The following is a 15,802-nucleotide window of genomic DNA, read 5'->3' as shown; positions in this document are numbered from 1 at the left end:
TAAAGTCAACTAGCAAAAAGCATAATTCATTGGATGACATTATGTCAGAGAGGAAAGGTCATTGCATCAAGAAATATACATTAGCACATGTGGTTCTCATTGTTTCATAAGCCAAGCACACCAACTCTAAATGTATCCACTTTTACGGTGTCGTCATAGCAACTGTTCTATCAGGCATTAACACCTTGAAAACATACACTCTAGATTGTGAGGAGTCAGCGTTTCTGCACTTTGTCATTATGTGTATCTAATCATTTGTGTTACGGTTTGGTACAGAAATGCTCCTATTTCCACAAACAGCAATTTCTGCAAAGTCGCGTTACCATGGCAACCACCATGTTACAGATAAAAACGTGGCTTTGCCAAGATTTTGAAGACATTGCAGAGTAGTCCCTTTAATGTTGGAATCCGGAAAACTGTACTCTCGGTATCAAATTTGTTAAAAGTATATGAAAAGGGGAAGTGTTTCGATACTTGCCACGACAGCCTCACATTTTAGGGGACCTCCGGATGGTTTTCAGAATTTTTCATTTGAACAACTATGAATAAGTTATACTGAGTACAGAGTTTTAGAATTTATAGTGATTGGATTGACGAATAAGTATGTTTTCAAAATTTACAACAAATTGCAATGAACAAGGATGATGACATGGCAGCCTCACCATAAGAATGCATTAGTTGGGGCTTAAAGGGGATGGCTAGTAACCGATCAGTGGGAATCAGTGGGAATGCTGAGGGATGATTGTTCCAGTCCTTGTGGGATTCATTTAAGAGTACATTATATATCTACTGTTGTGTGAAAATTATTTGCTTCAGAACGGTCTCATGTTCGAGTAATGTGCAAATTAATGCCCCGTCACTGACCAGGCACGCTAACCTGGAAACATTAAACTGCACATTACTTGAATATGAGACCATTCTGAAGCAAATGATTTTCACACAACAATAGATATATAATGTACTCTTAAATGAACCCCACAAGGATTGGAACAATCATCCTCCAGCATTCCTATTTATTCCCACTGATCAGTTACTAGCCATCCCCTTTAAGGAAGCACAACAAAAGAAGGTGGCATGCATAAATTCTACACAGGTGAACTTGTTAAGAAAGTTGTATTGTAATGGAATTATACTGCTACATTTCTGAATATGTGAGGCTCCTATGTCATCAGCACTGTTCAGTGTAATTTGTTTAAGGTTTTTCAGAGTATTGTTTCTCTGCTCAAGAACCGCAATAATTTCCACAAGTCTATACGTGGAGCTGTCGATTTATGTGCCACGTGATGTGAAATTATGAAAATCGCACGGAATACCCTTTTAAGGGCATGGATATTTCCTGCATTAGATTTTTTTTTTTCTTCAGGAGTGGCGTGATTTGGTAGCATGTGCAATGAATGCTTCGAGATAACATTTCTTTTTCTGTCAACTGATTCTAATAGCCAAGTCATAGCACTATGGAAAACGATCATGAATGATCAAGGATGTTTTATTTTCTGTGAGCTCTTTACAATCGTCGTTTTCACAAAACAAAGACGTAAGGATGAAAATGATTATCGCATCTTGCCAACCATTTAGACTCCCTCCAAGGATTTAGTGTACCACTAGTTAGACAGAGGTTTGATATACCAGTGCGTATACTGTTAACAAATATACCCAAGGGCACCCACGCCCATTTACATTTGTGAAATATAGTGTGATTCTCAAATTGTTAGGTATGTTATCCCTCTCTCTATATATATATAAATATATGATTATATCTACGTCAAGTAGACTCGTGTTTGACGGCAAATCTCACGTTGGAGAATGGAAATTACTTCATACCCGACATGGAAGCCTTGCCAGGCCAGATCAGCGTCACATCGAACGTCAATGCCTGCTGCAATGAAGGATTCTCCCTTCAGGGTCCCAAGTTCATTTCTTGCCTTTCCACGGGGAACTTTTCGTCCGAGAGGCCGACTTGTGAAGGTAGATCAACAATTTGCTGTACTTTCTCGCTAAATGATTATCAAATTAAGCAGCAACAACAATGACAAGAGTGATGATGATAATAATGATGATGATGATGATGATGATAATAATAATAATAGTAATAATAACAATTAAAAGTTGGTGCGTGTATAGGTACCGGGTGCATGTTACGAGGCCGACAACCACGAGTCATACAGCCTACGAGTTAAACAGCCCACGAGTCATACAGCTCATGAGTTCGACACAAAGCAAACAAAGCCAACGAGACCGACACATTAAAACCCTGTGTGGTATCTGTCGAGCTCGTGGGCTGTTTTTACCCAGTGTCGGTTTCATGGGCTTTATTTGCGTAATGTCTAACTCTTGGGCTTTAGGACTCGTGGGCTGTATGGCTCATGTGTGTCAATCTTGTGTGATGACCCCATAGGCACCTTGCAAGAATTGACTCTTCAGTTCAAGGGTTGTCTTTGTGTCCAAAGCATTTTTAACAGAAGGTGCTTCTATTACCATTAAATAATAATGGAATCTGTCGTAGACTCATCCTCCTGATTGTACTCTACTTTAAATTTCCCCTGATCTGAAGATATCGATGAGTGCACGGAGCCATATACCGACTTCGGTGACGAGTTAGCTGCATCCTTTTATAGTGACTACGGCTCTTGGAATGTGACCGAGATGCCGCCGGAACGGTTGGACCAGCGCACGTGTCAGGGCACTGCCGCCATTCCGCCCGACGAAGAACGCTGTCATAGAAACTGGGCTATGTGTACCAACACTGTTGGCTCTTTCACGTGCTCATGTAAAAGAGACTACATAGGAAATGGCATTAACTGCACACGTAGGTCGTCATTATTATCTGTCTTTCCTTTGACAAAAAAAAAAGCATGCTGAAGAATAAAATGCAACTATGATTAAATGACGCTATTTTACAGATGTTACAAGACGGTGAGGGACATCCTTATTCTTTTCTTTTTCTGCAGGATTAAGATACTGATGATAAGAATATCTATAACGATAATAATCATGATATCGGTGCTTTATACACACTTTGTTTTTCAGTGCAAGAGCAATAATATTTCAAATAAAAGAGAATTTTAACTCCCTCTTACGAAACATCTATTGTGGATGAATAGTAAAAATATTCATTACAATCCAAACAAGATCATAGCATAGTCTTGTTCACTACGTGTACTGGGCTATTTTTACGTTCGCTCAGTTTGCAACGTAGAGAGCTATTTTCATGCACCGATCATATGGGGGCGCGATTTTATTTCTTAGACGTTGCGTCCCAGCGTAATTTAAAGCTACTTTTCAGCACGACGCAGGAGAGAGGAGAACGTCTAGCGCAAGCGTCGTCTCAAACGTCCGCGCGTCAAAATCTAAAGCTCCCTATTGTCTTCATTCAGGTGACACGGAGCCCTGCCCAGAATTGGCCGCTCCGGAGGACGGCTCATTGCGCCTGTCCAACAACAACAGGAGTGCGGAATTCGGGTGCTCGCAGGGTTACATTCTGTACGGGTGTCGTTACCTGCACTGCGTTAGGGGCATTTGGGTCTCGGATGCTGGCACCGCTGACCTCCAGCCATGCAACGTGCCTGTATGTGGATGTGAGTACAGTACTCCGCGTAATCGGGTATTGCTTAAACGGGTACTCCGTTTAATTGGGTAGTAATGTCAAAATCAATTCCAATGCACATTAAAATTACCTGATAATCGGGTTGCCTCTCCGCATAAATGGGTAAACAATTTCTTCTAATCTAATTTCCACCAACATTAGATATAACACTTTAAGAAATCATGAATGTCAAATTTTCCACTGCTAATCGCATTCTCTACTTATTTTGCAAAGAAGACCTATCATTAAAGTTGGGGAGTGATTTAACATGAAAACACATGTACCAGTACCGACTTCCCAAACGTAAACGAACATAGCTGGCACTCACAACTGCATAGACGGACGCAGGAGTTGAACACACTTGCGCTCCTCCCTTGCTCCGCAACAACATTCACAATATGAGAAGTTTGCAAAGAAAATCAGGCCATGCACCAGCTCCATAATTTTGCTTTTCCTCAGTCACTTCTCCGTTCTCGAAGAGTAACTCAACGTTCTACGTAACTAGTGCACGCAAAGAGACGTGTTCATTTCGGAAAACACCTGCGTGTTAGCGAGAAGTCTATAGTCAAATGACAAAGTTTTCTAAAGACATTTGTCCATAAAAAGAGTGGAAATTATTGCTCCTGACTGAGCAAGCGTAAGGTATGTATAATGTGCTGTGCAAGCACGCGTTTTAAGCACACAGTGTAGGTGTTTGGTGCAGTGTACAATGCATGCACATAAACATTGTGTGTGTCAATTGTGAATGAGACATGTTCGGGTACTCCGCTTAATCGGGTAAGAAACGCTCTGCTAGAGCCTACCCGATTGTGCGGAGAGTACTGTATAACCCCACTGCGCGGGACTTATCGAATATAGTATGTCCACCCCCCCCCCCCCAAAAAAAAAAAAAAAAAAAAAAGACAACGGGCCCATGATATCTTTAAAAATATTGCATCAATCTAAATACAGATTCCGGGCGTGAAACTATAACTCATTGCCCACATCTTACAGAAAATCCCATTCGATTTGCTTCAGTGGTCAAAGAGAAATACGGATCTTTATAGAGGATGTCGGGAATCTCTTCCCTCCAAGTTCTGTCAATTATTCACACATAAGATCATCGAATTGCTAAACTTGGAAGAATCAGACTCATGACATGCTTTACAACAATCAATATTTTTCTTTGACCGCTGAACCAAATCGAATGTGGATTTCTGCAAAATAGAGCTAAAATCTTATATTTTAAGACTCTGAAGTAGCACTTAAAAATTCAATCATATTGGGTGATATCAATGCGACAATCTGATTGTATTTTTTTAGGACATACTGCAATATGTCCCCTCAAAATTACAATTAGTTTTTCAAATTGACAACACCCAATATGATCGACCTGTGTTAGTGCTACTTCTGGGTCTTAAGACATAGCATCTTAGCTCTATTTTGCAAATTGTTGTAAAGCACGTCATGAGTCTGATTCTTCCAATTTTAGCAAGTCCATGCTCTTGTGTGTGAATAATAGACAGAACTTGGAGGAAAGAGATTCCTGACATCCTCTACAAAATTCCTCATTTCTCTTGAACCACTGAAACAAATCCAATACGGTTTTCTGTAAGAATGATGTGGGCAATGAGTTATATTTTCAAACCCTGAATTCGTGTTCAGATTGATTCACTATTTTTAAAGATATCATAACGGAGGGTCCCGTTGTAATTTGTTTTTGGACATACCGTGTATATATATATATATATATATATATATATATATATATATATATTTGAATAACTAACGAATTGATCACAAAAATGATAATGAATAGAAGTGATAGACAAACACAATTGATTTGGTAGTCATCCCCCCTCCCCCTTCTCTCTCTCTCTCCCTCCATTCCTAAATTACTTCCTCTGTCATGACTGATCGCCGCCCCACAGGTTGCTCATTTATGCGGGAATCACTGTCCCTCCTTGGGTTTTCAAAGGTTTCAAGTTTTTTTTCCTTATCTCCAGCGGCTAATATATATTATATTTTATATATATGTATATATGTATATATATATATATATATATGTATATTTATATACCTATATTTTGTAACGAGTTTGTTCTCGCTCACGATCACTCATGAAAACAGGGCACAGTAACTCACTATCTAAATATGACAGCAGATCTCACAATTTCCTGTAAAAATACCAAATAACCAAAGCCTTCATTGAAAGATGAAACTGACTTACTTCAACAGTCGACGTTCACGATTACATATACCCGGACTGCACCTGGCTACTCCTGTTAACATGGTTGCCTATCCACGCTTTCTTCGAATCTCGCTACCGAATCCTGTCCCCCGGAACTCCCCCAAACGATCTGCCCCGATCATTTGCCACCCTCCCGTTTATACCCAGCGCCTATGCTGTGCTCGTACCCTACGGGCGTACGTCATCCGTGACACACGCACATTTACATTGTCTTCTATTTCAAATGATTCTTGCATAATCTTATATCCCATTCCGTGACAAAATATATATGTAAATGTATATTATATATATATATATATATATATGACAGTAAAGACACACATAAACACGCACGCACGCACACACACACACACACACAAACCGAAGCAATGATTGTTTTCTTTTTCTTTTTCTTTTTCAATAACTCTATTTTTTCTGCCTCCAAGCGAGAAATCCTCAACGCTGTCGGAACCTTCCCTCCCCTGCCAACGGCACGGTATACCTCACCGGCCGAACCATTGGGAGCTCGGCATTCTACGAATGTAACCCGGGCTTCAGGCGGCTTGGGGATGGCGAACGCCGATGCCTCAATAGGGGCTGGTCCGGCTCCAGACCCAGATGCAAACGTATGTATACCTGAGTAACAATACTTATGTTTGTTTCAAATTTAGTTCTTCTTTTCCCAAATTTCGATAGAGCGGAATGCTAATCAAAAGTTGATTATTAAAATGACACACACATTTATAAACAAACCGAAAAGAGATGACGGGGACTTTGTGACGAGAGCTATGGTATTACGTCAAACCGGCTCTGAGTGGTTTGTCTTGGCGTAGACCTCCAGAAGCTGTAATTTATCTGGTGCTATACAATTCAAGAACACAGAGGAACCCCCAAATAGTCCCCCACAATTGCTGAATTTTCGGGCGTCATTATTAGCTGATGCCATTGGTGCTTAACTCGAAGTCACTCACCATAGACAGGTTCTCATGGAATTCATGTCGCGCCCTTTTAGAGTAGAGTAGATATATACACTCATTGTCATCATTGCACAAAAAAAAGTATACTACAGTATCGCCATAACTGTCATTATGTTCATGTTTAGCCTGTACTCTATGTAGATACAAAAAGAGAACAAAAACCGGACAAATTAAGATCTTGACGCAATTCTGATTTCAAGGGCCAATGATGGGCGCCAAAGTTTAGCCTAAATGCGAGCTGAAATTAGAGCTCTTAAAGCTTGAACTGTTTACAGTGCCCCCACTGTGAGGACATCCTATATTGCCTCACAGATAGGAAGACAATTGATTCATGTGGCATTGTATCATGACTCGTCACTCTCAAAGGAAGATATGTCTTTATGATGGTACATGTAATTGTTTTCGCCGTCCCTTCTTAGAAAACAAGCGTCACATTAATAGCACAAGGGCTATGGAAAGGGCTTTCGAAAGGGCTATCGAAAGGGCTATCGAAAGCCGTTTAAACAGGGGAAAGTTGATAAACGCAGCCGACGAAAACAAGCGGCACATTAATAGTACAAGGAGTGGACAGGGCTTTCGAAAGGGCTATGGAAAGGGCTTTCGAAAGGGCTATCGAAAGGGCTATCGAAAGGGCTATCGAAAGGGCTTTCGAAAGGGCTTTCGAAAGGGCTATGGAAAGGGCTATCGAAAGGGCTATCGAAAGAGCTTTCGAAAGTCGTTTAAACAGGGGAAAGTTGATAAACGCAGCCTTAGACAATAATTCAAGAACAATTTACACCCGTATTTTATTTTATTAAACTAACGCCTATCATGTCTGCATTGACGTTGTGAATCAAATTATTTTCACAGTCGAACTTGATGCCATTGCCGAGTCCATTCAGAGTAACATAATCGACAACTTTTCCGCCTACACTAAGACAAGCATACTCCGGAGTAGAATTTTACTTAGTTCTGATACTCCAAGCATCGGTTTGGACCTAGTCTTCGCTCTTGATCGTTCCCGGAGCATCACAGACCATGATTTCGAGCTGGCAGTCAACTTCACCAAACTGTTTGTTGAGAAGTTGGGAGTTTCTTACGAGGAAGGTAAGTGATTTCTGCTGAAAATACCGTACCATTCTTCTTTATCGGTATATCATGCAGTTTCACAGACCGTTTTCTACGACTGCCAAACGGCATCTTATTCAGTGCTATTTCTACTCCCATACACAGTTATGCACAAAGTGCAGGTGTGATGGGGATTGGTGCCATCACCTAACAATTATCCCATTCCGCACTGACTTATTGTGTTCTTTGAACCATGGGGAACCGGTGAAAGGAGAGAATAGATGTGACTTGTTGGATTTCACTTTTAGACTCGTTGAACTTGAATTAGCTCCTACTTAACCACAACTAGGTGTGCAATTGCATTGATGTTGAAATGATCTGTTTGATTTGATAATATGCCGGGGTTTTATTATTATTATAATTGGGAAGACATAATCTCGATTGGAACAGCTGTCTTACGCATGCACCGTGAATCGAAAGCTCGCTAATGACAGACGGATTGAGTCGATTAACGAAGGCTGAGCGATCTATCGATTTCATCATGATGCGATAAGGGACCATGGTTTGAGCAGTATAGAGTGATAGCTGAAAGTCCCGTTCACGTTGGGAAACATGGGTTAATCGGTCTCCATTCGCTGCCAATCCGGGTACATTCGAAAACACGAATAGCGCCCATCAGCCACGTGTCAGCGAATATGTGTATCAAAGCGCACGCTCATCGGTAACGGTCGTGACTGCAGTCAAAATTCTTCGGCCGTGAGTGTACTTACATAGGTATCAGTGATAAAGCTGTTCACAATTTGTTACAGGGATTGTCGAATATGTCCGAACCGGGCCAGCCTTCCCACCCCATGAATCCACAAGCTGCCGGGATGTTAAAAAAGGCGGAGGCATCCTAATCGACAATTCGTCCAGTTAAAATGTCCTAAGTTTATTACACTTACGGTGATTTCCATCATTTGGTATCAGGACAATATCACTAAAAGTTATTGTCGTTGTTCTCCAATAGTTTTTACATCGTATTTCATATCATGCTTATATCTACAGAGTATTTGATTAAACATCATATCTACCGGTATCATTATCATAACGATTATCACTGAAATTCATACCATGTGGATTATATACATGCCGCCTTTCAATCCCATCCCCGGACAGGTGGAACACGATTTGCAGCTCTCACATTTGCGGATGCAGCACATATCGCTTTCAATCTGACATCTGGCGAGGACACGAAAGAAAAAGTGTTTGCAAAGCTGGATACTCTGAAGGTAAGCACATACTGAGAGATGCTCGTCCAAGTGTTTGGCAAGTTGTGGTGGAAAGAGAAGGGTGCTGTGTAGTTGAAACAAAACCCCAACAAACATGTGCTCTGAAAAGTCTGCGATGTACGGCGAACCTAATGACAATTTGAGCGTGAGAATACATGCATTAATTGTCCATTATAATGTGTTTTTTAGAATTCATTGTTATTTTCAATGCACGTCGACCCGAGTCACACTCAGAATGCATTGACTATGATATACCTAGACATCAATCGGAATAGAAACTATTCGACTGAATAATTTCTTCAGAATTATTACCTTATACTGAATGTTCCCACTCTAAATAATTAGATTTGGGATGTACATGAAATTTGCATCTTGTATATCTCACCTGTGGATCCAAGCGCCACACGTACCCGGTAAACCACTTCAATTGGCTGGTTAAAACACGTGAGGGAATGGTGTTTACACTGCAACACTGGACGGAAAGGTCCAAATAATGGATCCAATAGTCCGGAGGAGGATTCAGCAGTGGCGAATCCAGAGGGGGCGCAACCTGCGCGCGCCCCCTTTTTTTCGTTAAAAACAAAAGAAATAAAAAGAAAAAATGAAATGAAACCCGGAAGTGGTCAGTTGCGCCCCCTCCCCCTTGCAGAATTCCCGGATCCGTCCCTGGATTGGTTCTTAGTTTGCGGAGTTCGGCTAGCGGTTTTGGCTTGAAGAGAAGATGGTTGCCGCCAAGCTTAGGAAGGCCACTGAAAAGGCATGTTATGAGGATGCAAAAGAGCAATAAATGGAATACTGGAATGGTAAGCACAACCAAGCTTACCACACAAGGTACAATCACCCGAATATGGAACGCTTGTTCCGTTTGTGTATGTGGCAAGATACATGAATTGCCCCATGAACTGAAACGCTATATCTGAGATGTCTTAGGACCTCCTGAAGTCAGATGGACTTGCTTTGGTGAAACGCATATCAAGCAGACCTAAATAGCCATCCGCGTTTGTGCCAAACGTCATAATCTATCGATCATCCAGGTATGCGCACCTACGTCAAGCCATGATAGCAAGGAAACTGAGGAGTTATACGAACGGATTGACTCCATCAGAACAAGCGTTCGAAAGAAAGACGTGCTCATTATCCAGTGAGACTAAAATGATATTAAGGTTGGCCAGGATGCATACCGGATTTGGGCAGGCACAGTAGGAAAATTTGGCATAGGGAAACCAACGGCAGAAGAATGACATTGCTGGAAGCCACAACCTGGCGCTCGCCAAACAGGATGGTCCACAACCAGGTAGATTTTTATTTTGGCCCCACAACGCTACAAGTCCAGTATTAACAAAGCAAACACCAGAACGTTCACAGGCGCCGAAATTGGCAGCGATCACAATCTTGAGCTCCCAACGCCAAATCTTACGCTCAAGCTAAAGTATGATATACTGTATGTCCAGAGATCCCTGAAATTCGTTTTGACCTAGATAAATTAAAGGACTCAGAAATCGCGGAGCTGTTCCAAGCACAAGTAGGTGGGAATATGGGTACACTCAACTTATTGGACAGCGACGTAGACATCCTTGATGAAAACATTACAAACGTGCTAATTACAACACTGGAAAAGTGGTTGGAAAGAAGCGGAAGAAAATCCAACCACGGATTACTAATGACATATTACATCTGTGCGATAAGAGGTGAATAAATAGGTGGATAAACACACTAGGGTGCAGAAGAAAACAGCTAAGGAAAACTGGATAGATCGAGGTCGATTGTAAGAAAATTGAGAAGGGCATGGAAGTAGACAACAACAAGGAAGCTTACAACTCACTCAAGACCCTAAGTAAGACCAACGAACCTAGATCAGAAAGCATCAAGATAAAGATGGAAAGCTACTGACAGAGAGTTAAGAAGTCCTGAATAGGTATACAGATCCTGCAAAGGCATTTACAACTATCATCTCAACCCAGACACTTTCATATTGCAGGACGATCTAAGATCTGCAGACAACGAGAACACTCAAATACTGAAGGAAGAGGTTGAGGTCGCAATATACGGACTCTGAAGACAGGGAAGTCCCCAGGAATGGACAATGTGCCAGCTGAGCTTTTAAAGCATAGACCAAAGAGGTACTTTCGACGCCTCGTCAGAAAATCTGGTCAGAAAAGAGTGACCAGCAGACTGGACTCAATCTTTACCTAAAAATATCAACCTTAAGCAATATGTCATAACTTCATGACGATAAGTCTTATCAGCCACCCTAGCAAAGTCATGCTCCACTTAATCCTCAACCGACTTAAATACAAGCCTGAGGAACTGCTAACAGATGAGCAAGTAGGCTTTTGAGGAGGGCACTTTGGAGTAGATTTTCAACTGTCGAGTCCTCATTGAAAAGCATCTGCAGCACCAAAAAGACCTCTTCCACAACTTCCTCGATTTCAAGAAAGCGTTTAATCGTGGGTGGTACAAAGACCTATGATATGTTCTACGAGGCTACAAAGTTGACGAGGGGCTAGTTCAAGTCATGCAGGCCCTCCATGAACACTCCAGCCTCGCAGTGATCTTAAATAACATGCAAGGACAATGCTTCCCAACTACAGTCGGAGTAAGACAAGGGTGTCTACTGTCTCCAGTACTCTTCAACATCTTTTTCTGGAGAGGATCATGCAAGATGTCCTTGACGAACACCACACCTCCATCAGCATTGACGGCGGGCTAGTTTGCCACCTCCGATTCGCAGATGACATCAACCTCATAGGAGGCAGTAACATGGAACTGCAAGACTTCACAAACAGACATGCCACAAGAGCAAGTGCCTGTGGTATGGAGGTCAGCACAGAAAAGGTCAAAGGTAATGGTTAATAGCTTGACTGGCATCAGTGACAACAACTTAATGGTGAGCCACTGGAAGAGGTGTCCAGCTTCAAGTACTTGGGAGCAGCAATGTCCAAACACGGCACCTGCACAGCAGAAACTCAAATCAGGATTAACTCAGAAACAGCAGCATTGCCCAGACTGAACAGGGTAAGAAAGAGTGGCATAAGTTTGCACATAAAATGCCTGCTGTACAAGTCCTTAGTGGTCTCCATCATGCTATCTGGATATGAGACATGGACGTTGATGGCGACAGAGAAGATAATCCAGGCGTTTGAAACCAAGTGCATGAGAAGACTGCTCTGCATTTCCTTCAAAGAGCACAAGACCAAGGTGGAAATATGAATTGAGATTTAATGGAAGACTTCTATAGGACGAGAGGAGAGCCGCCAGTTTTCCTGAAAGTGTATAAAATGTAAAATAAATGACGTTTCCGTTTCTCTACTCTACGATTCTTTGTTTGACATATCAATTCAGTGTAAATTATGATTAGGACAACTCTAAAATTCATAAGTAGCCTATATGAGATAGAAACAATGATTCCTAACAACACTATAACTGGAATATTGATAATGATAATATTAGGTTACATGAAATTATGGACTACACGTTATGGCCAACTCTGCTCTTCTACAGGGCTCTGATACTCGTTTGACCCTTCATTTCTCATTGGCCCGAATTCACAAAGGTATACAGTCGTTTAAATGTGTCTATTGAAAACTGATGGACAGTGTGCAACTTTCGTCCTCGTAAAATGCGTATGACATGTCATAGCCTAAGAGATAGGCCATGTGCGCGCATCTGCCATTTGTTTTAGTCCATGGATTAAATTTGAATCAGAGATTCGGATCTAATTTAATATATCTTTCAGAATTCGGGACATTATACCCGGTTCTTGATCACGAGACGCGTGATAAACGTGTACCTGGTCACAATCAAGCGGTGCGATTTCTTAACCGTAGGGAAAGCGCTTTCATACAACGTAACAATATAGGTCCAATGACCTATATGAGACAAAATAGAAACAACATCGTGATATAAGACAAGAATAACTGCCACATCAGATATCGCTCAGGCTGTTGTGTTTGGATGGAATTGAAGTGCCTGAATTTGTTTGGCATCTTGGGAAAAAAAGCTCAGCCATTCAGAGCATATGGTATATTGAACGATGCTCAAACCCTTTTTCTGATATACGTCGAGGGAGGGGGTCAGACGAGAATACTGCGCACGAGAGAGTCTCATTAATACACTATAGACCGATTCAATTTCGATGACCTATTCACCTACCGCCGCTAGCGGCGCTATAACGGCCGCCATGACTGGGGGCCAACGGGGGGGGGGGGATATTTTTTTCGTACATGGAAACGCTACAGGACATGAATTATTCATAAGTTGAGCTGAGAGACTGAAGTGCGCAAGCGCATGGCCTTGGCCAGCTTGGCCAACTTGTACACAAGGAACGGACTCGACTAGTGAGACTCGCACAGCCCTGCTCTCTGTGTACACATGCAGCGAGCTACCTATTACCAGTAGTAGTAGTAGTAGTACCTGTGTATGTGTGTGTGTGTGTGTGTGTGTGTGTGTGTGTGTTGTGCATGTACATACGTTCGAGCGTAAACATGTCCCTGCACTCACGAGGTTCGTCCGATCTCAATGAACAACATGCAGGAAAATAACTCGCTTGCGATAGATCTACAACACACATCACATTGCACACACATATCACCTTGTACGTCTGATACAATCACGCTGACATATCACCTAACCAATGTTACTTCTAATTAACTGATCCGTTTGAAAAAAACAGAACTAGACTCTACTGAAGTTCGGTCTACTATAATTAGTTTACATGAGGATTTATAATGATCTATGAATATCGTAATTCGAAAGTGCACTCGAGATGTTCGATCTCGAGTCACCATGTTCACTGGCAGCACTGAAAAGTCGATTGTGAATACACGTCCGCTTCATAAATCATAGCCAAGTACAGTGGTGGTACGGAGTAGGCCAACTGTGGTAGCGGTGTATTTACGAATACTAGTAGGCCTACCCGATCCACAAAAAGGGTCGTGCAAAATATTTCGAAAGAGCTCTTATATGGCCATTTATGCATGTACGAATAGTGGTAATGTGGCATCAATTCCACAAGCCTGTGGCTGTAGAAGTTGTGACTTGTAAAGTTCAGTCAGTCCGCAGCACGTATGCTAATGAGCCGATCCGGCAAGATTTATTCAGCACTCTCGTTGACGATCTTTGCGTTCGAAAGGTGTCTCGTCGTGCGAGATTTTGCGAGACTTTGATAGGGCTATGGTTGTCACAGTGTAGCGACTTGTACATACATTTTTCATGGCTACAAGTCACGGTAAATTGTTCTCCAGACCTTGATCTTTATTTTGATACTAAATTTGCGTATAACATCGGATCTTATCATGACTATATAATCAGTTGAATTTGCGTAAATTTTACCTGCTTTTCACGGAAGATTTTGTCGTCTAAAGTTCCTTTTTGGTTCCTGACCGGATTAAGAAACTGTTGTTTCTGATTTTGGTTTTTTCGTAGAGAGGAAACTTAGATGCTCATCATATATTGGAGTCAAGGAGACGCAAGCATGATTTATACTAGTTTTTCCGTTTTGAAATGTCTGTAAAATTCACTCCCAAGCCGGAAGTATGCTCCACACAAAGTGTACAGTGGCGCGAAAGAGCTCTCTCATTGGACAGTGCTTGCATTCAGCGCTTGAACTACACGCGTGCCAAGAAACCGCAAGTGGCATGAAACCGTTATGTAGCAGCGTAATGACGTAATGCAAGCGCTGAATGCAAGCGCTGTCCAATGAGAGAGCTTACTCTTGAGATTACACGGTTTCAAGCTGATCAGCACTGACATCGATGTATATTTTACTGGTTCCTGACCGGATTAAGCAACAAATTGTCAAGATATTTGCATGGATACAAAGATTAGGAGATGGACTACCAAATAAAGCATTTTCATTGAGACGCAAGGTGAATTTGATATTTTTTTGACGTCTTGAACGTGTACTGCACGAATTACTTTTTTCATCATTTTTCAAGCTCAAATTACGCTATGACATTTTTCATTTACAATGATTTGAGTAACATGTGACGATAGGTTACATATTTTCCTTGAATTTGATACCAAATTTGTGAACATAAGGTGTATTTTTGTTGCCGAAAGCCCAAGGACAAAATCCCCTTACACAGCTCATTACGTATGCAAGCCTAGAGCGGGCTTGCATACGAGTTGAATAAATACGAGCGAATTATCGGGTGCTGCGGACTGACTGAGTTGTACATTTCACGTGAACTACGCATGTACCTGCTCTCGTATCCACGCTGGCTGCCCTGCTGGCTGACAATCACGATCGATATGCTCTCCGCTATAGCTCCCCACATATTTCAATTCCAGCTGGGTTACGTTAGGCGCTCATGAACTGCGAATCGAATATAAACTGAATAGCGAGCACGTACGTACGCCTGCAGTGATCACACGTGAGCATGTATGTAAATAATGTACAATATGCGAGTCCGTTCATCCTGTACAAATTGGCCAAGCCATAGAAATTTAGCTAAGTCCACGCGCCTGCGCACTTCGAAATTTCAACTAAACTTATGAATAATTCATGTCCTGTAGCGTTTCCATGTACGAAAAAAATATTCGCCCACGGGGGCTTCCAGCGAGCTAGCTACCCAGCGAGTTGCACTTGCAGCTAGCAGCCTAGCGTACCCATCGCGCATAGTTAGCAGGGCGCGGCAGCTGCGCGGCGGCCGGCGACCGCCGCGCTAATGTTTTGATTGTTTCCTTACTGTGGAAAAGTTATTCAGCGGCTTTT

General features: G+C 41.9%; 1 protein-coding gene across 1 annotated transcript in view; it reads left to right on the top strand.

The window, feature by feature from the left end:
• Positions 1–15,802, top strand: part of LOC139744276 (complement factor B-like) — a 43,343-nt gene that overhangs the window by 3,404 nt on the left and 24,137 nt on the right. The window contains exons 2-7 of the mRNA XM_071654725.1: positions 1,771–1,965; positions 2,552–2,806; positions 3,375–3,575; positions 6,239–6,418; positions 7,619–7,855; positions 8,975–9,087. Of these exons, the coding sequence (XP_071510826.1) occupies positions 1,771–1,965; positions 2,552–2,806; positions 3,375–3,575; positions 6,239–6,418; positions 7,619–7,855; positions 8,975–9,087 (1,181 nt within the window). The remainder of the gene's footprint in view (positions 1–1,770; positions 1,966–2,551; positions 2,807–3,374; positions 3,576–6,238; positions 6,419–7,618; positions 7,856–8,974; positions 9,088–15,802) is intronic.

Source organism: Diadema antillarum, unplaced genomic scaffold, assembly GCF_040938485.1.
Source record: "Diadema antillarum isolate AM-2024a unplaced genomic scaffold, OU_Dant_1.0 scf00000035, whole genome shotgun sequence".
Lineage (NCBI taxonomy): Eukaryota > Metazoa > Echinodermata > Echinoidea > Diadematoida > Diadematidae > Diadema > Diadema antillarum.
This window is presented reverse-complemented; position numbering and strand designations above follow the sequence as displayed.